The 23284-nt window shown below is 48.9% G+C and overlaps 2 protein-coding genes across 8 annotated transcripts in view; one reads left to right on the top strand and one right to left on the bottom strand.

Annotated features, from left to right (window-relative positions):
* The window catches only part of DCAF5 (DDB1 and CUL4 associated factor 5), a 102935-nt gene extending 101727 nt beyond the window's left edge, over nucleotides 1-1208 (bottom strand). Inside the window, exon 1 of the mRNA XM_074955539.1 lies at nucleotides 981-1208. Coding sequence (XP_074811640.1) covers nucleotides 981-1194 — 214 coding nt within the window. The 5' untranslated portion in view covers nucleotides 1195-1208. The remainder of the gene's footprint in view (nucleotides 1-980) is intronic.
* Nucleotides 1209-1601: 393 nt separating this feature from the next.
* Nucleotides 1602-23284, top strand: part of LOC141989158 (protein NYNRIN-like) — a 32733-nt gene continuing 11050 nt past the window's right edge. For 4 of the 7 annotated variants that reach the window (XM_074955540.1, XM_074955541.1, XM_074955543.1 and 1 more), the window contains exon 1: nucleotides 10111-13070. In XM_074955540.1, coding sequence (XP_074811641.1) covers nucleotides 10164-12128 — 1965 coding nt within the window. In that variant the 5' untranslated portion in view covers nucleotides 10111-10163 and the 3' untranslated portion in view covers nucleotides 12129-13070. Of the gene's footprint in view, nucleotides 1821-10110; nucleotides 13071-23284 lie in introns of those variants that run through there. The other 3 variants (XM_074955546.1, XM_074955545.1, XR_012639925.1) reach the window with 2 other exon arrangements.

Raw genomic sequence — 23284 nt, forward strand, 5'->3', positions numbered from 1 at the left:
CCTCCCCCGGGTTGGGAGTCTCGGGCTAGGTACGGAGAACTGCAACCTCGAGCCCCAGCAGGGACGATCTGGACGCTGGGCGAGTCTGGTCCGGCCTCCCCTCCCCTGGGCGGAATAGGCCATCGATTCCCCGGCCTGTCGCTAAGAGGAGCCCAGGAGAGCGAGGCCTGCAGCTCCCAGCAAAGCCCCGGCCTGGAGTTTGCTCCCTGCCCCTCCGCGCGGAAGGGGAGCGAGGCGTGAAGCACCGCAGGGGAGAAGGCACCTGCGGCAGCCCCGGGGGGACCCGGGCACGGCGCCCCGAGACCGCTCTCCCTCCCTCCCCTCAAGCCGGGCCCCCCTGCTACCTGACAGCGCCCGCACCCCAGCCCCGTGCGCCGGCCGCCCCGCAGCCAGGAACGGGCACCGCCACCCGCCGGCGGGGAGAGCCACCCCGCGGCCCCATCCCCCTCAACGGGGGCCCAGGAGCGACCCGAGCCTCCCAAATCCACCCAGGGCAGGGCTGCCCCCCCCGGACCCCCCCAGCGCGTACATGCCCCCCCCCGCAGCCCCCCGCCCTCCCCAGTCAGTGACCCGCCCCACTGCACCTCCCGACTCGCCCCAGCCCCGGCTGGTCGCTGGGACATGTCACCGGGCTCTGACAATTTCAGCCCAGCTGGCTCCCAACGCCTTCGCCGCGCAGTAAAGCGCATGAAACCCCCTGTACCGCCCCCCCGGTGCCAAATACTTTCCTGCAAACTTTGTTGGGGATTCACCCCCCCCCCCAATAAAATAATACAAAAATAGGATGCGAACCTGTCAACCATTTTAGATCCTTTCTTGGGGAACACTCGTCCCTTGCGGGGGTGGGGGGACTGGAAACGCCACCACAATCCCCCCCTTTCCCCAGGTGAGCGGGGGTGGGGAGGGAGGCGAGATGGCCGCGGGGGGGGGGGGGGGCTGGCAAGGACTGGGGCGGGGGTGGGAGAGGATGTTTGCTTTACCTGAGACCAGCCACTGGCCTCCATTGTTGGAGAATTCAATGGCATTGACACAGCCGAAGTGGCCCAGTAGGTCCTTCTTGTAGAGGTTTCTGCAGCCCCGCAGGCGTCTCCTCTGAAAGTCCTGGGTGAGCAGCGGGTCTCCCTGCAAGCCCCGCTGGGACAAGAAGCCCACCACCGACCTCATACTGCCCCCCGGCCCAGATCTCCTCTTCATGCTGCTGCCTCTGCTGCTGCTCCCCACCGCCCCCCCCCCACTCTCTGCCTTCTCCCCTCCCCCCCTTGTTATGGTTATGATGATTTTTCTTTAGCCAGCCATAGCAGAGAGAGGTGTTAGACACTCCGTTGCTTCCTGATCCCCCTTAAACTCCTCCCCCGCCTCCCCCCAGCAGCTGATCCACAGCTGCAGCCTTTTCCTTAATGCAATTCTTCTGCTGCCTGGGTTTGTTTGAATGTTGGTGGTGGTGGCAACGCATTTGGGTGTTCAATGGCTAACGCTGGCGTATAATAACTCGCAGACTTGCTTATGAGGGCATCCTGTTTTTGCTCTCCAACTTATTTCAAACACCCCTTCCCCCCGCCCTCCAGAAAATCGCTGCGGAAGTACTTTCTTTCTGCCCCTACGGTCGGATCAAGGTGTCGTATCGTTTCCCATTTGGAGGGTTGCCGTCTGAAGGCACTACTAGCTCTTTTGGATGGGGGCAGGAGTGCGTGCGAAGGGTGTAAAAGGGGGCAGCAGCGCTATGCCTGACGTTGGTATCTGTTGCCTCTCAAATGCAAGCGTGGCCGCTGATCCTCAGAAAACTCTACATTTCCTGGAGTTGAGCGTATGTAATAAAACTAGTAGGTTTCAGAGTCCCTGGAATTCGTTCCCCTTTGCACTGACTAGTAGGGGCTTTCTTTTCCATGCAGTTCCTAGTAGTGGGAAATTGCTGAAATGCAGCTAATTTTTGGGATGGTGAAGGATAAATCTATATTAACACCATGTCAATTTCCTGGGTGTCAACACAGCTTCTTCAGGGTAAGGATAGCCCTAAAAAACCCTGTTGGTGTTACCCCAAAATGAGCCTGGAGGGAAAAGACTGTTTCTCCAGCAAAGCTGCAAAATAACGCCTTGAGACAGACATTACCATTAATGGAGATGCTTTCATAGAAGTTCACCTTGAAGAAAAGGGGGGGAAAAAGTGACATTTCTTTTAAATCTCAAAAAATCTTGAAACTGTGGGAGTTGAGTATAAGGAATAAGGACTAAGGAAGGCTTTTCTAAAGTGGGTTCCAGCCTATTCTGATACTTGCTAAGAGCTCTTTGAGATGCAAATGGTGGGACATGTAACCCAGTAACTGGGAAGAAAAAGAGTTTGGGGGTGGGGGGGGCGGAATTGGCAGAACCTGTGAAATTTGTACTGGAAAATGTTGGTGAATTCTTCCCTCACCCCCAAAATGGTAAATTTCTACAGGATTTCCTTTTATTAACCAATGGTGATTTTTTTGAAAAAAAATTGCTCTTTTCCCTCCCCTTGTCTGCCCTGAAAACTTATGAATTTCAGCAAGGTTTCCCACTTCCAATCTACTGGATTGCTGTGGATCTATCCTCATGAGATGCAGTGAAATTCGGCAGGATTTCTTTCCCAAATCTGGTGTATCACCTTGCTATGTTGCAGTACCTGTGTGCGTGGAAGGGGGAGAAAACTATTTTTATTTTATGTTCTACAGAGCCATATTTTTAAATTTTAACACCAGATACCATTGTAAGACAAAAGGAAAATAATTTTAAAAGCAATGAAAGTACAATATAGACATTCTCTATGGCCCCCATCTTGCAAAGACACACACGCTCAATTTTATACACTGTAAGTAGCCTTAGGATTTTTAGACGCACAATTCCTAATGGGTGCAGGTTAGTACCTATGGAAGTTTAGGCAAGGCTCAGAGGGTGGGAAACATCTCTGAGCCTTATCTGTGTAAAGATGCCCATGTTGGGAATTATGAGCCCCCAAAATCCTAGTGTAGACAAGATAGAAAAAAAATGTCATTACTTCATGACCAAAACTGTTGTGTAGCATTATTGTGTACTCTTAAATAGCTGCCATGTTCAACCTCAGCGGTGACTGCTTTGCAATAGAAGATGAAATGATTTTGTTCTAAAAGGCAGTAAAAAACTTTGGGATTCTTCTTGGCTAAGGTTTATAGAAAGACCATATAATCCAATAAATCACACTTTTTAACCAACAACACTGTAAGCACTATTTTTAGTAGCAAACCTTTCAATTATATTAAAAATAAAAATAGGAGATTTGACTATTTAAAGTGTGCAGCTTTTGTTTTAGACAGGATTCTTTCAAATGAATGAAGTGTCAGTATGTGAAAATGTCTCCAAATACACTGTTTGAACCCAAAAGATAATAAATGCATAATAGTAATTTGACAAGAACATCCAACCACAGTGTGTTAGCTGAATGTTTCTGATACAATGATCACCTTAACTATATTAATATTGAGACATTATATAAAGGTTTCATATTTAACACCTGACATTTTTTAGGCCTTGTCTATGCCAAGGATTTGCCCTGTTTGCAGCCATAAGTGGCCAGCCATTAGTGCACTGTACTCATGCAAATTCCTAGTGTAGACAGGCAAAGCTGCTAAAAGTCATGATTTGCATGAGTGAAAATTACCCTAGTTTCACACACATGGGTAAACTGCACTGGTGCAAATGATAGTTTATTGTAGTTTGCCAGTGTACAGTAGAGGCACCTTTTACAGTTGAACTAGAGGCTGGTCACTGATGGCCAAAATTCCCTGAGTAGGCAAGACCTTAGTGACATTATTTCAGTCTGTAGATTCAAAACTGTCCCCATCAGTTTACATTCTATTTTATTGTATTCCACGTCGTTTTTTATACTGCCATCATCATTGTAGCATCTGATATTAAACAACATGATTAACTTCTGCACGTATGGTTCATTTTCTCTCTCATCCTCTTCCCAAAGGGGAAATTGTGTGATCAGAGTAAAGTATTGGTAGCTTTTTAGTTTTTTAAAAATAAATATGTGTATGTACCTTGCATTTGGAGAGGAAGGTGGTAAGGTTTATGGTAGTTCTTAGTTTGTTCCACAGTCTGGGACCAGTCCTGAGAAAAAGCTGTGTCCTCTGCACAGATAACGGGTATAAAGGCTATCTTCAAAACCAAAAGTACCAGAACTTTTTCGTACTACTTAATGGAAGTTTTGATTTGGAGAAAATAATCAAATCTGTGAGTGAAGAGAGGGGAAAACATTACATCGTAAGAATGTGTGGGTTTCTGTTGTCTTTGAAAGAAAAATGATGGGCGATGCACACCAGTGCCACCAAAGGTCATTTTTCTCACAAAGTCTAAACGCATTATCTATTTGATAAAAATGCTGGTAAAAGTATTTTTTCACCCTGTTTCCTCTTTCTGATTTATCTTAAAATAGAATTATAATTCCTAAAGAAATGATCATTTCGTATGCTGCTGAGTAGGATCTGAGCACATTTTGTTTTTTTAAGGAGACTATTCTGCTGTATTTACTCCTGAGAACATCAGTCTGATCAATACAAATATATTACAGGGCTTAATTGTGCAAGCCCTCTGAGAATGGAGCATCTGTTGGCTTTAATGGGAGTTCTGTAACATGGATTTGGGGAGGAGGGGAAACTTCCTGAATCACGCCCACTGAATTTTATTAGGTTAACATTTTAAGCATTTGGGGAGACTGTTTTGGTTGATTGGTCTGGGGCTTTTGCTTTCTATTCTCCCTTACCATAAACAGACAAACCAATCTTTTTGAAATTCGAAGACTTGAAATATTAAGTTCATCAGATCCCTACACTAGGGAATTAGTGACCGCTAACATAATGAACAGAGAATGTAATGTTTTCTGTGGGGAAGATTCTTTTTGTGTATTTTGGGCGTGCTCCAGCAGCCACTGTGGTCAATGGCACAACTCTCAGTGGCTTAAATAGGTTCAAGTTTTCAGAGATGCCAAGGGTTGACTGTCCTTAAGAGAGATTTACAGCCTCAAAGAGTGAGAGTTTCCAGGTGGTGTGTTAGGTCATTGCTTAAAACAGGGACTCTTACCTTTGGTCCTTGGTGACATCCAATAATCCAGGTTTTTAATCCAATCAGCACTGATGTAAGCAGTGTCAGGGTGAGCTCCACCCTGACATCTGGTGGTGAGGTGTGGCAAGTTGTGGAAAAAAAACTTTAGGGGCTGATCTCATTTGCATAGGCACACCCACCCCGCCTAGACTGAGGCCATAGCTGCCCAAATGGTCACTTCGGCTGCTGTGGGATCCCCAGTGTCTCTGTTATTGGGGCAGGAAGAATAAATTGTTATTACCCTGATTATGGGAACTGTGCTTGGAACTGTACTTGGCCTTTTGCTATGATGGAGGGACTCACCATCAACTAAGTAGCACTCGCTAGGCAAGGGTCATGGGTTCCAAAACTGTGTGAATTGAGAGAGACTTGAGACAGGTATTAGTACCTGGTGGTGTGGGCCCCTTTGTGAGGGCCTGAAGCACCAATTGTACCTCTGTCTCTCTCTCCACTGTGGAATGTCAGAGCTAATTTTGGGTCTATTAAGAGTCTTGCTACAGGTACTGTGCTGCATTCACTTTGGCCTTAAGGTGCACCAGCACTAAGGCCCCCACTACTATGAGCTGAAATCATTAAGAGCTGAAATCACTGAGCACTGTGTCAAGTAGTGGGGAGCCAGAAGATCTAGAGTGCAGCGGTGTGTTCGTGAGATGGCGAGCTGTGCGGAGTGGAGCCGGTCGTGGTGGAGCGGAGCCGTCTGTGAGACAGCGGTGTGTTCGTGAGACGGCGAGCTGAGCAGAGCTGTTCGTGAGACGGCGAGCTGTGCAGAGCGGAGCCATTCATGAGACAGCGAGCTGAGCAGAGCTGTTCTTGAGACAGCGAGCGGTGCAGAGCGGAGCCGGTCGTGGTGGAGCAGAGCCGTTCGTGAGACAGCGTAGCAGAGCAGAGCCCTGTGGGGCAGTCAGCTTCAGGACACGTAAGGTGCCCCTTACCCCTTTCCCCCACACACAGGCACATTTTAGCCAGACTGGGGAGTAACACTATGCAGATGAACTTTTGAACTCTGGGGCTGGACTTTTTGGACTTTGGGTGATTTGTGGATTGCTGGACTCAAGAGACGTTTGGGTGCTGGGACTCACGAACCCGAGGGAAAGGGGCATGCCCCAATTTGCTTGGGGTGGTTTTTTTTGCTCATGGGTTGTGTTATGAATCCTGTTGGTGGTGTCTCCCCAACATAATGCCACATTGTTTCTCTCTGTTATTAAAAGGCTTTTTGCTACACTCAGACTATGTGCTTGCGAGAGGGGAAGTATTGCCTCTTGGAGGCGCCCAGCGGGGGTGGTATATATTTGTCCCAGGTCACTGGGTGGGGGCTCGAGCCGGTTTGCATTGTGTTATTGGAATGGATCCCCTAGATATTGAACCCGGCCCTTGTTGCTGCCAACTCTGATGGGCAGAAGGGTTACATTTTTGGGGGCTCGTCCGGGATGCCTGGGTCAGTACCCCTCGCAAGCACCTGTTGAGTGATCCACTACATTGGAAAACAATTTATATTTTTTTTGTTTGTGCTTATATTTTGAGGAAATTACTGTTGTATAATGGCTAATTTGTCAGGTTTGTTGGGCCCTGGCTCAGCAGCTTCTAGCTCAGAGGCTGCAGCCTTGGCTGATGATTGGACAAAAGCTCTGGGGCAAACATTGGAAAAGGTTGTGCTGTCCCATGCTGCGTCAAACTCTTGTCGTAAGTTAAGATTATTTGCTGGGGAGGAGGAGTTTGAACCCTGGTTAGAGCATACCACTGAAATGCTGCAAGAGTGGGCCGTACCAAATGCAGAAAAGCGAAGATGCCTCATAGAGAGCCTTGGCGGCCCAGCATTAGATGTGATTCGCACCCTGAAGCTCACTGACCCTGGGGTCAGTGTGAAGGACTGCCTAGAGGCCCTTGAACACAACTTTGGGAGCGTAGAGGACCCTGAAGACAGCTACTGTAAGTTCCTTAATTCCCGACAACAAAAGGGCGAGAAGGCTTCAGCCTACATACAGAGACTGGAGAGACTGCTTCAGAGAGCTGTCATGAGGGGAGCAGTGACTGCTGAGCAGATGGATCAGACCAGACTGGCTCAAATTGTAAGAGGAACTCAGTATCAGAACCCGATTCTACTTCATCTCCAGCTAAGAGAACGACGGGAACATCCCCCAAGTTACTCCCAGCTGATAAAAGAGGTCAGAGAGGAGGAAGAAAGGCAGGCTGCCAGTGAGTTTTGGGAAGCCCAAACATCGGATCCAGCCAGCACAACACCACTGCAAGCGGCCAGTGTACTGATGGTGAGCACCAGAGAGGAACTTGCCCAACAAATGCAAGTCCTGACGGAACGGATAGCTGAGCTGCAAAGTACCATTGACCAAGTTAAGACTTCCAGGAATAAGAAGCCTCAAACGGTGGCAATTGAGAAGCCCGCACTTAGAGCCACCATCCAACCCAGGCGAAGGGGGAAATGTCAATTCTTCTGCTACCGATGTGGTCAGGATGGACACAGTGCTGCCAAGTGCCGTAATGAAGAAAACCCCTCCTTAGTGTATGGAAAGCTGAGGATCAGTTGGGAGAGATCCGGTAGCTGCCAGAGGGTCTGGGGACGGGGACCCCCCAGGTCTGCAGGATTTGAAGATTCCCCCAGAAAAGACTGTCCAGCTGGGATCCCCGCAGGACTGATAGGGCCTCGAGCAGAGGTCACGGTGAGGATTGAAGGGGTGGAGTGTAAAGCAGTGCTTGACACTGGATCTCAAGTGACTATTATATTTCAGTCATTCTACCAGCAGATGCTTAGGCACCTGCCTATACAGCCACTGACTGGCCTTGGCCTGTGTGGCCTCAGCATGGATGAATACCCCTACCAAGGGTATGTCATAGTGCACCTGGAATTCCCAGAGGAGGTTGCTGGGGTAAGAGAAGAGGTAGACACAGCTGCCTTAATATGCCCTGACCCTAAAGGGACCTCTGATATGTCTGTGCTGATAGGGACCAACTCCAGTCTCTTCAAGGTACTCGCGGATTACTGCAGAAGGCGGGCTGGGGACCAGTACCTGAATACCCTGATGATCCATACGCTTTGTGCTGAAGCCTATAGGAAAATTGAGAGCGCTAAAAGGGAGACATCTGAGCTACCGCTTGGGGCACTGAAGTACGCGGGCACGACCCCCTTAGTAGTGCCTGCAAGGACGGAGCAAGAAGTGCTTGTCATGAGTACCTGTCTGAAAGGCAGTAAACGGACGTTAGCAATGATAGAGCAGCCGATGGGAGGAGAGCTCCCTGAAGGAGTGCTGGTCCCCAGTGGAGTCATAACTCTACCCCTTGAAGCCCAGGAAAGGGTGACTATACTGATTGCTAATGAAACGAGTCGTGATGTTGTTGTGAAGCAAGGACAAAAGATAGCAGACCTCTTTGAGCCTGAGTCGATTGTAAAACCCCAGTGTGAAACTCAAGTTCCCACAATAGACCCAGCAAAGTTTGACTTTGGAGATTCACCAGTGTCCGAGGACTGGAAAGATCGCCTGAGGAAGAAACTTTGTGAAAGATCCAAGGTGTTCTCACTGCATGAGTGGGATGTGGGATGTGCAAAAGGAGTAGAGCACAATATCAGACTCCATGACTCTCGACCTTTCAGGGAGAGATCTAGGAAGATTGCTCTCTCTGAGATGGAAGATGTGCGACATCATCTTCAGGAGCTGGCTGCGAATGGCATCATTACAGAGTCCCGCAGCCCATACGCCTCACCCATTGTGGTAGTCCGTAAAAAGAATGGGAAAATTCGGATGTGTATTGACTACCGCACCCTAAACAGCCGTACTGTGGTCGACCAGTACACTATGCCTCGAGTGCAAGATGCCTTAGACTGTTTGTTGGGAAGCCAGTGGTTCTCTGTGTTGGATCTTCGAAGTGGATACTACCAGATCCCTCTGGGAGAAGAAGATAAGGAGAAGACAGCCTTCATCTGCCCATTAGGGTTTTATCAGTTTGAACGCATGCCCCAAGGGATTTCTGGAGCACCTGCCACCTTTCAACGTCTCATGGAGAAAGTTGTGGGAGACATGAATTTACTGCAAGTGTTAGTTTATTTGGATGACCTGATTGTGTTTGGAAGAACCTTAGAGGAGCATGAAGAAAGACTTCTTAAAGTGCTTGATAGGTTGGAGGATTATGGTCTGAAGCTTTCAATTGACAAATGCCAGTTCTGCAGAACCTCAGTGAAGTATGTGGGTCACATCGTGTCCCAAGAGGGTGTGAGTACTGATCCTGATAAAATAGAAGCACTCACTACATGGCCACGTCCAAGTAACTACAGAGAACTCAAGACCTTTCTCGGATTTAGTGGCTACTACCGCAGATTTGTGAAAAACTATGCTACGATTGTAAAGCCTCTGAACGATCTCACCAGGGGACATCAGTCCAGCAAGAACAAATCTAAGTCCAAGAATAAGGGGAGGTCTCCAAAGCCCCCTGTGCAGAGACACTATGGCCCATTTGAACCATTTGGGCCACGGTGGGATGAGAGATGTGAAAGGGCTTTTCGAGAAATCATTACTTGCCTAACTCATGCTCCAGTCCTAGTTTTTGCTGACCCAAGCAAACCCTTTATCCTGCATACTGATGCCAGTTTGGAGGGTCTGGGAGCAGTCCTGTACCAGGAAGTGGAAGGCAAACGTAAACCTGTAGCCTTTGCCAGCCGAGGATTGTCTGATAGTGAAACTCGCTATCCCACCCACAAGCTGGAATTTTTGGCCCTGAAATGGGCCATCACTGAGAAATTTCGAGACTACTTGTATGGTGCTCAGTTCCAGGTGTGGACAGACAACAATCCACTGACTTATGTGTTAACAAGTGCTAAGCTGGATGCTACAGGGCAGAGATGGGTGGCCGCCTTGGCTAGCTATGAGTTCAGCATTCAGTACCGATCAGGGAGAAGCAATGTAGATGCAGATGCATTGTCCAGGCGTCCACAGGCTCCCGAAGTTGCTGTGATACCCACAGATGGCGTGAGAGCTATTTGCAGTGTGAGTCGCCGAGAGCCAGAGGCCCGTGAGAGCCTTCAGGTATGTGTTGCAGAAGCTTTGGGCCTGCCCCCTGAATGCATGCCTTCTGCTTCAGTGAACTATATTGCATTGGACCAATCTCCTTTGCCCATGCTCAATGCAGCTGACTGGCAAGAAGCCCAGCGGCAAGATATTGACATTCGTGATACACTACTTGCCAAAAGGGAGGGGCGAAGCCCAGCTGCGGTTGTCCCACCTAACCCGGAGGGTAAACTACTATTGAGAGAATGGACCAAACTAAAACTGATTCAGGGAGTGCTACACCGAATGACCACTGACCCTTTACAAAAACAACGAGCACAACTAGTGCTGCCAAAAAAGTACAGAGCCCTGGCCATGAGGGCTCTGCATGATGACTTTGGGCATTTAGGGATGGAGAGGACCCTGGAACTTATTCGTAGTAGGTTCTATTGGCCCCGAATGGCTGAAGATGTTCGCAGGAAATGTGAGACTTGTGCTCGATGTGTTCAAAGGAAAACTCTGCCCACGAGGGCTGCATATCTCAAGAACATCACCAGCAACAAACCTTTGGAATTGGTATGCATTGATTTCTTGTCTGTAGAGGTAGACAAGAGGAAGGTTGGGAACATTCTAGTAGTGACTGACCATTTTACACGGTATGCACAGGCATATCCCACACGTGATCAGAGGGCCACCACCGTCGCTCGAGTATTGTGGGACAAATATTTCTCAGTCTATGGATTCCCGGCTCGGATACACTCTGATCAGGGGCGGGATTTTGAGAGTCACCTTCTGAAGGAGGTGCTGAAGATAGCAGGAGTCAAAAAGTCTAGGACAACGCCTTATCACCCCCAAGGTGATCCTCAGCCAGAGAGGTTCAACCGAACCCTATTAGATATGTTGGGAACTTTGCGACCAGAGCAGAAGGCAACCTGGAGCCAGCATGTCGCATTTCTGGTGCATGCCTACAATGCCACAAAGAACGATGCTACGGGGGTCACCCCATATCTCTTGATGTTTGGGCGAGAACCAAGATTACCCATAGACTTGTGCTTTGGTGTATCAGAGGATGGAGATAGCTATGAAACTCACCAGCAATATGTATCCCGACTAAGGGAAAAGCTGCGGGATGCTTATCGCTTAGCTACCGCTGCGGCTCGGAAGAACGCAGACCGCAACAAACATCGATATGATGCTAGAGTGCGTTCGCAGGAGCTCCAGCCGGGGGACAGAGTCCTGCTGCGAAATTTGGGTATTGCTGGCAAACACAAGATAGCTGACAGATGGAAGGCAATGCCTTACCTGGTGATGGAAAAGCTGGGAGATCTGCCGGTCTACAAGATCAAACCTGAAGACGGCCCAGGGCAAATAAAGACGGTGCATAGAAACCTTTTGCTCCCTGTGGGGGAATTGGTAAGCATCCCTTATGAGACGGGCCACAACAGGGCAGCCGGGCAGAACAGAGGTGCTAGACCAAAGCCGCCATCCAACACAGACAGCGGGCCCCCTGCAGCTAACTTACCCCTATTCTGCACATCTGAGAGTGAGTCTGAGGAGGAAGACACAACCCTGGTGTATCCTGGGATGGAGACAAGATTTCAGACTCAATCAGCTGAACCAAACGAGAGTTTTCCCTCTTCCGCCCTAAACCCCATGGCGGAATTATTTAGGCCCCTTTCTGACACCCCGGTGCCGCTGATGAGACCCCCCTGTGATGACACACACAGGTTATTGGACAATGGAGACACACAGGTAGAGGATGCCCTGGGCACCTTGGACCCTCCAGCGTTAGAACTAGGAGTGCAGGGGCCTACGCCAGTAGCCGAGGGACCCTCCAGGGAAGCCTCTCCATCCGTCACTCAAGAGAATGTTCCCCCTACCTCGGCAACAGAGAGTCTCAATAGACGAGACAGGGTGATAAGACCAGTGAAACGGTTAACTTATGATGCACCTGGGGTGACTAGTGAGGAGCCAATACATTTAGCACACAGGCTTGTGGAAGCTAAAGTGGGCTTCCTGAGGCCCTTTGGAGGAAACCAATGAGTTGGTATAAAGGGCGTGTGATTTGTCGGGACGACAAATTCTCGGCTGGGGGGAGGATGTAAGCAGTGTCAGGGTGAGCTCCACCCTGACATCTGGTGGTGAGGTGTGGCAAGTTGTGGAAAAAAAACTTTAGGGGCTGATCTCATTTGCATAGGCACACCCACCCCGCCTAGACTGAGGCCATAGCTGCCCAAATGGTCACTTCGGCTGCTGTGGGATCCCCAGTGTCTCTGTTATTGGGGCAGGAAGAATAAATTGTTATTACCCTGATTATGGGAACTGTGCTTGGAACTGTACTTGGCCTTTTGCTATGATGGAGGGACTCACCATCAACTAAGTAGCACTCGCTAGGCAAGGGTCATGGGTTCCAAAACTGTGTGAATTGAGAGAGACTTGAGACAGGTATTAGTACCTGGTGGTGTGGGCCCCTTTGTGAGGGCCTGAAGCACCAATTGTACCTCTGTCTCTCTCTCTCCACTGTGGAATGTCAGAGCTAATTTTGGGTCTATTAAGAGTCTTGCTACAGGTACTGTGCTGCATTCACTTTGGCCTTAAGGTGCACCAGCACTAAGGCCCCCACTACTATGAGCTGAAATCATTAAGAGCTGAAATCACTGAGCACTGTGTCAAGTAGTGGGGAGCCAGAAGATCTAGAGTGCAGCGGTGTGTTCGTGAGATGGCGAGCTGTGCGGAGTGGAGCCGGTCGTGGTGGAGCGGAGCCGTCTGTGAGACAGCGGTGTGTTCGTGAGACGGCGAGCTGAGCAGAGCTGTTCGTGAGACGGCGAGCTGTGCAGAGCGGAGCCATTCATGAGACAGCGAGCTGAGCAGAGCTGTTCTTGAGACAGCGAGCGGTGCAGAGCGGAGCCGGTCGTGGTGGAGCAGAGCCGTTCGTGAGACAGCGTAGCAGAGCAGAGCCCTGTGGGGCAGTCAGCTTCAGGACACGTAAGGTGCCCCTTACCCCTTTCCCCCACACACAGGCACATTTTAGCCAGACTGGGGAGTAACACTATGCAGATGAACTTTTGAACTCTGGGGCTGGACTTTTTGGACTTTGGGTGATTTGTGGATTGCTGGACTCAAGAGACGTTTGGGTGCTGGGACTCACGAACCCGAGGGAAAGGGGCATGCCCCAATTTGCTTGGGGTGGTTTTTTTTGCTCATGGGTTGTGTTATGAATCCTGTTGGTGGTGTCTCCCCAACATAATGCCACATTGTTTCTCTCTGTTATTAAAAGGCTTTTTGCTACACTCAGACTATGTGCTTGCGAGAGGGGAAGTATTGCCTCTTGGAGGCGCCCAGCGGGGGTGGTATATATTTGTCCCAGGTCACTGGGTGGGGGCTCGAGCCGGTTTGCATTGTGTTATTGGAATGGATCCCCTAGATATTGAACCCGGCCCTTGTTGCTGCCAACTCTGATGGGCAGAAGGGTTACACTTAGTTTGTTTTAAAATGTACACTGCTTAATATTGCATATGAAATGCTTAAATATCCTAATTCATACTAAAGTCTAGGGCAAGTGAAAATTCTATATGCAATGCAAACCAGTGGATTTTAATAAAAACAATTATTTGCTAGTTGGAACAAAAACCCGGATGGTTGGAGATCCCTGAGGACCAGAGTTAATAATCCCTGGTTTAGGCACACTGTCAGTGGACAGAATAAGAGAAATATTTGATAAACTGTTTTTATATAAACCTAACAAAAAAGAAAATTGTTTTATCAATACAACAATGTTTATTTTGCCTATCACCTTGTCATAGTGATCATCCATTTGAAAAACACTTTACAGTACAATTATTTGGTTTGTATATTATTACTCATATTACATTTACAGCAAACTAAAATAATCAGATTCCAAAATAAATAAATGCAAAATAAATTAAAATGAAATTATTAAAGTGAAACACAAACAATACATTAAGTGTACTGTATGTAAAAATAAAGTAATTAAATAGAATATTAATTTGAAGCTAACAAACCATAGATATAGTATCTAATTTGGTTTCACATTTTATTAATGTGCTTTGTTATATTGTCATGTGGCCCCCTTTGCTGTTTTTATAACTTCTTTTGGTGGCTCAAACTTCATTTGGATAATAGAGGACAGTGTCCCGTATTGCTCAAGGTTAGGTCTGAATGGTCTTTTGAACAAGACTGAACACTCTCTCTTCTCCTGCATTTGAGTGGGGTAAAACTAAGACAAGCCTGGCAACCCTGGACAGTAATGGGAACTTGAGAAGACCACATTTTAAAAAAAGAACTCTTGCTAGCTACTGGGACAATGAAGGGCCATGTATTTGTCCAGTGTGGTTTAATTTTTGAACTATATTTTGCAGTACCTGCAAACTTTCAATCAACTCCTGCTCAGTTTTTGGGCAAACTATATTTTTTTTGACAATCAAGTATCCACACACACACAAAAACCTGCATAGCCTCCTCTCTTCTTCCCCATGTGTATAGAACGTGGGTCTGTAGTCTCCATGGTTACCACAGTACACAAGCTTGGAAAGCCGCTTTTCAAGCTCTAAGCCAGTGGTCTCTTAACTTTTCAGGGTCATGCCCTCCTTACCTGCCCTCCTTGCCCGTGCCCCTCCCCCTGGAGCTGGGGCCATGGCTCCTGGGGAGGGGGGCGGACAGGGGCAAGGGAGCTGAGGCTGGGATCATGGCTGGGTGCACAGTTGGGACCGGGTGCAGAGCCGTAGCTGGGCTGCAGTTGAGGGCCGAGGCTGGAGGCGGGACCGGGAGCCAGAGCTGCAGCTGTGGGTGGGGTCAGAGCAGAGCTGGGAGTGGAGCAGGGCTGGGTGGCGCTCCCTTCCCACCTCCTGTGGAGGCTGGCCTGGGTCCCGCCGTGCCCCCACTGAACATTCCTCTGTGCCCCTCTAGGGGGGCGAGCCCCACAGTTTGGGGACCTCTGCTCTAAGCCCAGTGCCTGAGTCCCTGGATGTTTGTGGTCTCTTTTAAATCTTTATATATTTACTCAAAATTAGTGAGAGATGCATATGAATGTGTGAGAGTGAGATAGCATGCTAATGAGAAGGGCCGGATTAAGGCAGGGGCTTTAAGAGCTGCAGCCCAGGGCCCTGGCTAAAGGGGGAATCCCGCAAAAATAAATCACAGGCAGTGATCTCCAACTCAGGGCCACTAAAAGTCCTGCAGTGCAGCAGGGTGCTCAGGCAGGCTGCCTACATGCTGTGACCCCATGCGCTCCCGGAAGGGGCCGGCTGCTAGCATGTCTCTGTGGCCCCTGGCGGGGGGAGAGGCAGCTCCACATGCTGCCCCCGCCCCCAGCACCGTCCCATAGCTTCCATTGGCCAGTTGCCGGCCAATGGGAGCTATGGGGGCATTGCTTGCTGGCGCGGGCAGTACACAGAGACACGGTGTCCCCCTCTCCCCAGGGGTTACAGAGACGTGCTAGCAGAAGGCTGTTTTCAGGAGGCTTGCAGGCAGCCTGCCTGAGCCCTGCTGGACTGCTGGCTGGGAGCTGCCTGTGGTAAGCACCTCCCGGCTGAAGCCTGCACCTTGCACCCCCTCCTCCACCCCAACCCCAGATCAGAATCCCCTTCCTCCACCCAAACTCCCTCCCAGATCCCTCACCCCCTCCTGCACTCCAATCCCCTGCCCCAGCCCCCTCCTGCACCAAACTCTCTCCCAGGAAAAAGACCTGTATACAGGGGCCCCACAAAAATCTAATAGCTCTGGGCCCACAGGAAAGTTAATCCAGCCCTGCTAATGAGTGAGTCTCGCACCCAGTGACACTTGACATGTCTGAGTTTGGGGGCCTTAATGCCTAGAGAATTATAGTTCAAGTGGGGAAGGGTGGATAAGAGATTCAGTTGGTTAGAAGAGGAGTACTAGTGGCACCTTAGAGACTAACCAATTTATTTGAGCATAAGCTTTCATGAGCTACACGAAAGCTTATGCTCAAATAAATTGGTTAGTCTCTAAGGTGTCACAAGTACTCCTTTTCTTTTTGCGAATACAGACTAACACGGCTGCTACTCTGAAACCTGTCAGTTGGTTAGCTTACTACTAGCCTTTTACTTTTGGAGACCTGGATTTAGATTCATTGTGTGATCCTGGCCCCACTGAAATCACAGGCATAGCTCCTATTGATTTCAATGGGGGCAGGATTTCACCAGTTACACCTATGTCCACTGCCTAGCACAATGGGAAGCAAATCCCTGATTTACTCTTCAGACCACTGGTTGAATTGCTTACTCTTCTCTTTCTTATAATGAAAGACTTACTGACAAAATCTATTATACTGTACTATAAATTCTGTAATATTTGAATGAACATATATCATTTCTATACCTTGTATGTAACTAAGCAAAACAATACAAATAACTCAGAACTTCTTTTAAACATAGCTCTATTCAGAAAAGAGACTGCAAAAATGGCATAGTGAGGTTTTATTCCAATCTAGTTTATTCAGGTTTTTCTACTGTCCTCATTGCCGCAGTATCTGAACACTTTCTAGAAATGCATTAAGCAATGTGACTAACATTGACCATGTTTATTATTTCTCTGTCATGGCATATCAAATTTGCTCAGTTTAGCAGCTGAAGGATTTTTTTCCGAATGGTTCATGAACAGGGAAAAAACAGTTTAACTTTTAGATGCCTAGATCACACTTGGCCATTTTAAAGTAGGAGATTATTCTGATAACTGCAGTTGCACCTGTTTGAATGTCAAGAGCATTCTGAGGCCCTGTCTACACTACAGGGGAAATTCCATCTAAACTACGCAATTTGAGTTACATGAATAGCATAACTCAAATCGATGTAGCTTAGATCTACTTACTACGGGGTCCACACTTCGTGATGTCGACAGGAGACACTCTCCCGTTGACTCCCCCTACTCTTCTTGATCCGGTGGAGTATAGGAATCAACAGGAGAGCGATCTGCGGTTGATTTAGTGGGTCTTTACTAGACCCACTAAATTGACCACCCATTCATGAATAGGCACTCATCGATCCCCTGGTAAGTGTAGACAAGCCCTGAGTATCACACACAGCACATTTATAGACTCCTAAGTAATTTTGAATTTATTCTGATCCAGAACCTCTTTTTCCCCCACCTATCTGGACAATGACAAAATCCTTTTACTTCTTCCTCCTCTGCATCATACAAAAAATCCACCACTTCCTTTCCATCCTGACAGCTGTACAGCTAGGGTTGCTAACCCTCCAGGATTGGCCTGGAGTCTCCAGGAATTAAAGATTAATCTTGAATTAAAGATTAGGTCATGTGATGAAATCTCCAAGAATACAGCCAACCAAAATTGGCAACCCTATGAACAGCTTGTCCATTATTCCATACTCTGCCCACAATGCAAGTTGTCTGCAAATGAAGCCCCACCCACTTGAAATGACAGAACGAGATGTCACTCACAGTAGATTGTGCAGATGTTGAAAATATAACACATTCTGTGCTAGGTTCTTCCAGTTTAGCTTCCTTGTGGTATGGTTCAGATACCCTACCAGGCTTTGCTGGGTTCACCTCCCCTTCGTGGGGGCCTGGATGCCCCATTGAGCTGTGTGGGACTGACTCTTCTTCAAAGGGGCTTGACTATCCTTCTGGGTTTTCTGGGACAGATTTCCCCCTCACTAGGGTTCAGATGCCACATGTGCTCCATTCTTCTTGTTTGGCTTCTTTGTTTCACAGGTCAAATGGGGAGGGTTGAAAAGGTGGTCCTCTCCCAGGCACCTCCTATTGGTGACTCTCAGATCCAATGTCACTCATAAAACATTTGCAGATCTTCATACAATGACCAACCCTCTCATTTCTTACATGTGCAATGAAATAGTTAACAATGCTTACATTTCAATAATCCTCAGTGAGGGCATTTTTTACAGCTATTACATTTTCTCTTTAAACCCCTGGTAGACATCACTGCATTAATCACACTTGGTTCACATTTTGACTTAAAAAGCAAGTTACAATGACTTAAAATGAGATTTTGGCTTGCATATGGAGTGCAGGATTGGGCCCCAAGCAATATGTATTTTAATTATTAGTGGGCCAGTGGGGCCCACAGGTAGCTTTTTGTTCATTGTCTTCTAACAGCACTTTATAACTCTGAACTTGAGTCTCTTCTTTTTGATTATTGGTTACCATTGATTTCCCTTTGAATATTGAGTCATACTCTAGTCTTCTCCCTGTTACGAAATGAGCTAATACTATTATTAAAAAAATTGGGACTTTTGGCTGAAACCTTTGCACAGAGATCTCAAATCAGACTATTGAGAGACAGAGTCTCCTTTAGCTAACTAAGCGGCCCTACTGCTTCCAGATGCAAAGGTTCCCAGTTAACTGCTGAAACATGTTTCTCGTAAATAAGAATAAGTGTGCATTTAATGTTTACTGATTTGGTTACCTTCTTATCTTTGATAGCGTCCCTGACAGGCTTTTGTAGTCTCTATTTTTGCCAAAATGTACTCATGCATCAGTTGCTTTCATTTATTTTTAATTTGCCTCTTTTATGTGAATAAACTGCTCTGTAGATGGTGTGACAAAGCTCTGTCCTTGCCTCCGTGGCTCCCGTGTTTCCTGGCGGATTTCACTAGCCTCAGAGGCTCAGTGTGACCCTCCACGTAACCCTTCTTTCTTTAGAGACAAGGGTCACAGTCTACTGAGCCATTTTCATCATAAGCCAGTGAGGGAAGTGAGGAGGAGACGTTATCCTTCCTTGCACAGTCTCTGTTGTATCCCAGTCTCAGTGATTAATCAGGGGGCAAAGGTGGGGGGGGGCAGCCCGGGCCCACCCTTTACTCCAGGTTCCAGCCCAGGGACCCTAATAGTATCAGCTATGGTAGCTGACCTTTTAGAAACATGACATGTACAATTCCCTGGGCTACTTCCCCCACAGCAGCCCTCACTTCCTCAAGCTCCACTTCACCCTTACCTCAGGGCCTCCTTCCTTGTGCCTGATATGGTGCGTACTACTCAGCCTCTCCAACAGCGCAACTGCCTCCCACAGCTCCTGACATGCACACCCACCTGACTGACTGGGAGGCTTTTAGCTAGTTTCAGCCAGCCCCTGATTGGCTTCAGGTGTCCCAATCAACCTAGCATTCTCCCTGCCTTCTGGAAAGTTCTTAATTGGCCCCAGGTGTCTTAATTGATCTGGAGCAGCTTCCATTTCACTTAACCTGGTACCAGGGATTTGTTTAGCCTGGAGCTAATATATCTATCTGGCCTTGCCCCGTCTCATATCCACCCCCTCTGCTCAACATCATAGAGTTGGGCAACTTGGGACGCCAGGCAGTATGCTCGTGACAGACCATCAGCGTAGCCATGGTGGCATCCAGCCCTGTGCCGTATGCGGAACTGGAATGGTTGGAGGGATAAGAACCACCTGGTGACCCTTGCATTCTTTTTCTTATTCCGTTGCATCCACTGGAGGGGTGCATGGTCCGTCACAAGAGTAAATCGCAGGCCTAAGAGGTAATAACGCAGTGTCTCCATAGCCTATTTGACAGCAAGGCATTCTCTCTCAACTACTGCGTATTTGTTCTCTTGGGAGAAGCTTTCTGCTTAGATAGAGGATTGGGTGTTCCTCTTCTCCCACCATTTGCAACAGAACTGCTCCCAACCCCACCTTGGAAGCGTCTGTTTGTAAAATAAATTCCCTGTTAAAGTCCGGGGCTATGAGTACGGGGTCATTATAGAGGGCCGTCCAAAGGTCTGTAAATGCCCCCTCTGCTGCGTCGGTCCACTTTACCATGTCTGGACCTCGGGCCTTCACCAGGTCCGTTAGGGGACTTGCCCTAGTGGCGAAGTGGGGAATAAACCGTCAGTAGTAGCCTACCATGCCTAGGAACGCACGGACCTGCTTCTTTCAGGTCGGCTGGGGCCAGTTTTGAATTGCCTCTAGCTTATTCGTTTGGCGCTTCACTATGCCCCTTCCCACAATATATCCCAGGTACCTAGCCTCTGCTAGCCCTATGGCGCATTTAGCGGGATAAGCAGTGAGGCCAGCCCGCCTTAAGGTGCGCAGTACTGCCTCAACTTTCTCCAAGTGGGTTCCCCAGTCTGGCATATGGATGACGACATCTAGGTATGCAGCTGCATAACTCCGCAGCAGCTCATCCATGAGGCGCTGGAATGTGGCTGGGGCCCTATGTAGTCCAAAAGGGAGTACGGTGTACTGGAATAGCCCATCCAGGGTGGAAAGTGCTGTCTTTTCTTTAGCTTCTTTGGCCAGAGGAATCTGCTAGTACCCTTTTGTCAGATCCAGTGTAGTCAAGAATCGGGCACTACCTGTTGGTCAACCAGTTCGTCGATGCGTGGTATGGGGTATGCATCAAACTGGGATATTTCATTCAGTTGGCAAAAGTCATTACAGAATCTCATGGTACCGTCAGGTTTAGGCACTAGAACAGTTGGACTGGACCACTGACTGTAAGACTCTTCAATAACCCCTAATTCTAACATTTTCTTTACTTCGGCCTTGATTTCTTCTCTTTTGGCTGCTGGGATTCGGTAGGGTCTCAATGTTAACTTGGCTCCGGGGACCGTGCAGATATGGTGATCGGTCTCAGTCGTCCGCCCTGGTTTTGTAGAGAACACATCTCTGTTGCAATCAATCATGTTGGCTACCTTGATCTTTTGGATCAGCGTCAAGTTGGATGATATCCTCACTTGCTCGTGTAAGTTATCCTCTTGGGGAAGTGTCTCCTGCATGACTAAGCATGCCTCTCGATCGTGCCAAGGTTTTAGAAGATAGATGTGGTAAATTTGCTCCGATTTCCGGCAGCCTCGCTGCCACACCTTATAGTTCACCTCTCCCACAGCTTCGATTATTTTGTAGGGTCCCTGCCACTGGGCCAACAGTTTACTTTCTGCTGTGGGCACCAGTACCATCACCCGATCCCCTGGTTGGAACCGTCAAAGCTTTGCTTGGTGGTTATAATGGGTTCGTTGGGTCTCCTGTGCTCTCTCCAAGTGCTCCCATACAATGGGTGTAACTCGGGCTATCCGATCTCTCATCTGCAGTACATGCTCAACTATGTTCCTTCCAGGATTTGGCTCCTCTTCCCAGGCTTCTCTGGCTATATCCAGTATGCCCTGAGGGTGGCGCCCATATAGTAGTTCGAATGGAGAGAAACCCGTGGAGGCTTGCAGAACCTCCCGGATGGCAAACATGAGGTAAGGCAATAGGGTATCCCAATCTTTCCCATCCCGGCTCACCACTTTCCTGATCAGGACCCTCAAGGCCATATTGAACCTTTCCACAAGGCCATCTGTTTGTGGGTGGTATACAGAGGTCCGTAGGGCTTGTACATGGAGCAATGAACAGAGATTTCATCAACTTGGACATGAAAGGTGTCCCTTGATCAGTCAAAATCTCCTTGGGTAGCGCAACCCGGGCAAAGATCTGTACTAGCTCCTTAGCTATTGTCTTAGAAGCTGTGTTGCGCAGGGGAACAGCTTCCGGGTACCGGGTTGCATAGTCCAGTACAACAAGCACATGTTGGTGGCCCTGAGCTGTCCTCTCTAGGGGCCCTACCAGATCCATGGCTATCCATTCGAAAGGAACCTCTATTATTGGAAGAGGTATCAAAGGAGCCCGCAAGTGCAGGCGAGGGCTATGTAACTGACACTCCGGACAAGAGGTGCAGTATCGCCAGACATCTTCATGTACTCCTGGCCAGAAGAACCTCCGCAGGATCTGTGTCTGGGTTTTCTCTACCCCTAGGTGTCCTCCAAACAGGTGACTGTGGGCGAGACTCAATATGGCTTTTTGGTGTTTTCGTGGCACCAGAAGTTGTTGTATCTCTTGCTCCTGCATTTGCACCTCACAGTACAGGAGATCTTTCTTCACTCTAAAGTAAGGTCCGGGACCCCGGACCTTCCCATCCACGGGTATCCCATCAATCTCAGCCATCTCTTTCTTGGGGTTATCATATCTGGAGTCCTCCACCTGGTCCCGCCCAAAAGTCTCTCTCGCAGGACTAACCTGCCCAAGCTCCCAGGGGCTGGCTTCTGCTTCTTCCAACGGCTCGCCGCAGTCATGGCTGGGGGCAGCTTCTGGCTCATCTTCTGTGGTGGAAGTTTCTCTGTTGGCTGCTCGCATCCATCTGCCTACTAGGGAGGTCTTCTGACCCTGGGTCAGGATCCGGGTTCCCAAGGCCTTCGCGGCCTTCCTCTCTTTTTGTCTTCCGGGTCTTTCGGGGGGCTGAAAACAGATCCTGAGAAATCTCAGCGAACATCGGAGGTTGACATTCCCCTGGTGCCGAGTCGCTGTCCTCAGGGTCCCCACCTCCCTCCAGCCTCTCCACGGGGAGTAAATTATCAGACCCTAGATAGTCCCTCCCAATGACTACAGGATATGGGAGTTTAGGAACTACACCCACGGTCACCTCAATGGGGTTTCCCTGAACCTCTATCTCCACTGGGATGGTGGGGTAATGACTCGTGGCCCCATGCACGCACGTCACTGCTACGTGTTTGGCTTGTAGCAGCTGACTTTTTATCAGCTTACCCGATATGGGGGTGATAGCACTCCCAGAGTCCACAAGCGCTGTAGTCTCTGCTCCATTTAGCCTCACTGGCCTCGTGTAATTATGCGGGGCTAATGCGACCCCCGCGAGGTGGATAAGGGAGCATGGGACCTCCCAATCCCCCAAGTTACATTGCATAGGCTCCTCGGTGCTGGGACACTGTGCTGCTATATGTCCCCACTCCCCACATGCATAATATCTATAATTGCTTTTAATCACTCCCCTATCCCGGGGGTTAGGGGGTTTAGTCCCAGGGTTCCCCCCACTCAGGCCAATCCCTTCCTTCTGGGGTCCCCGCTGGTTTTGGCCCCCCCCCCCTTCTTCCACCTAGGACTCCCCAGGGGGTTGGCTGCCCAACCTTCCAGGGTTGGGGTCGGGTGCTTGCTTCGAAAGGGGCCTTCCTTGGGTAGTCGGGTCAGTTCCCTGGCTGTCATCCGTCTTTCTACCAGTGTGATCATCTCATCGTACGTGGACAGATCATTCTGGCCTACCCATTTGCGGAGATCTGGCGGCAGTCCCCGCATGTAATGGTCTATGACCAGGGTCTCCAAAATCTCCTCCGGCCTGCACACCTCGGGCTGTAACCACTTCCGTGCGAGGTGTATGAGGTCGAATAGCTGGGACCTCGGGGGTTTGTTCTCCTGGTAT

Source organism: Natator depressus, chromosome 6, assembly GCF_965152275.1.
Source record: "Natator depressus isolate rNatDep1 chromosome 6, rNatDep2.hap1, whole genome shotgun sequence".
Taxonomy (NCBI): Eukaryota; Metazoa; Chordata; order Testudines; family Cheloniidae; genus Natator; species Natator depressus.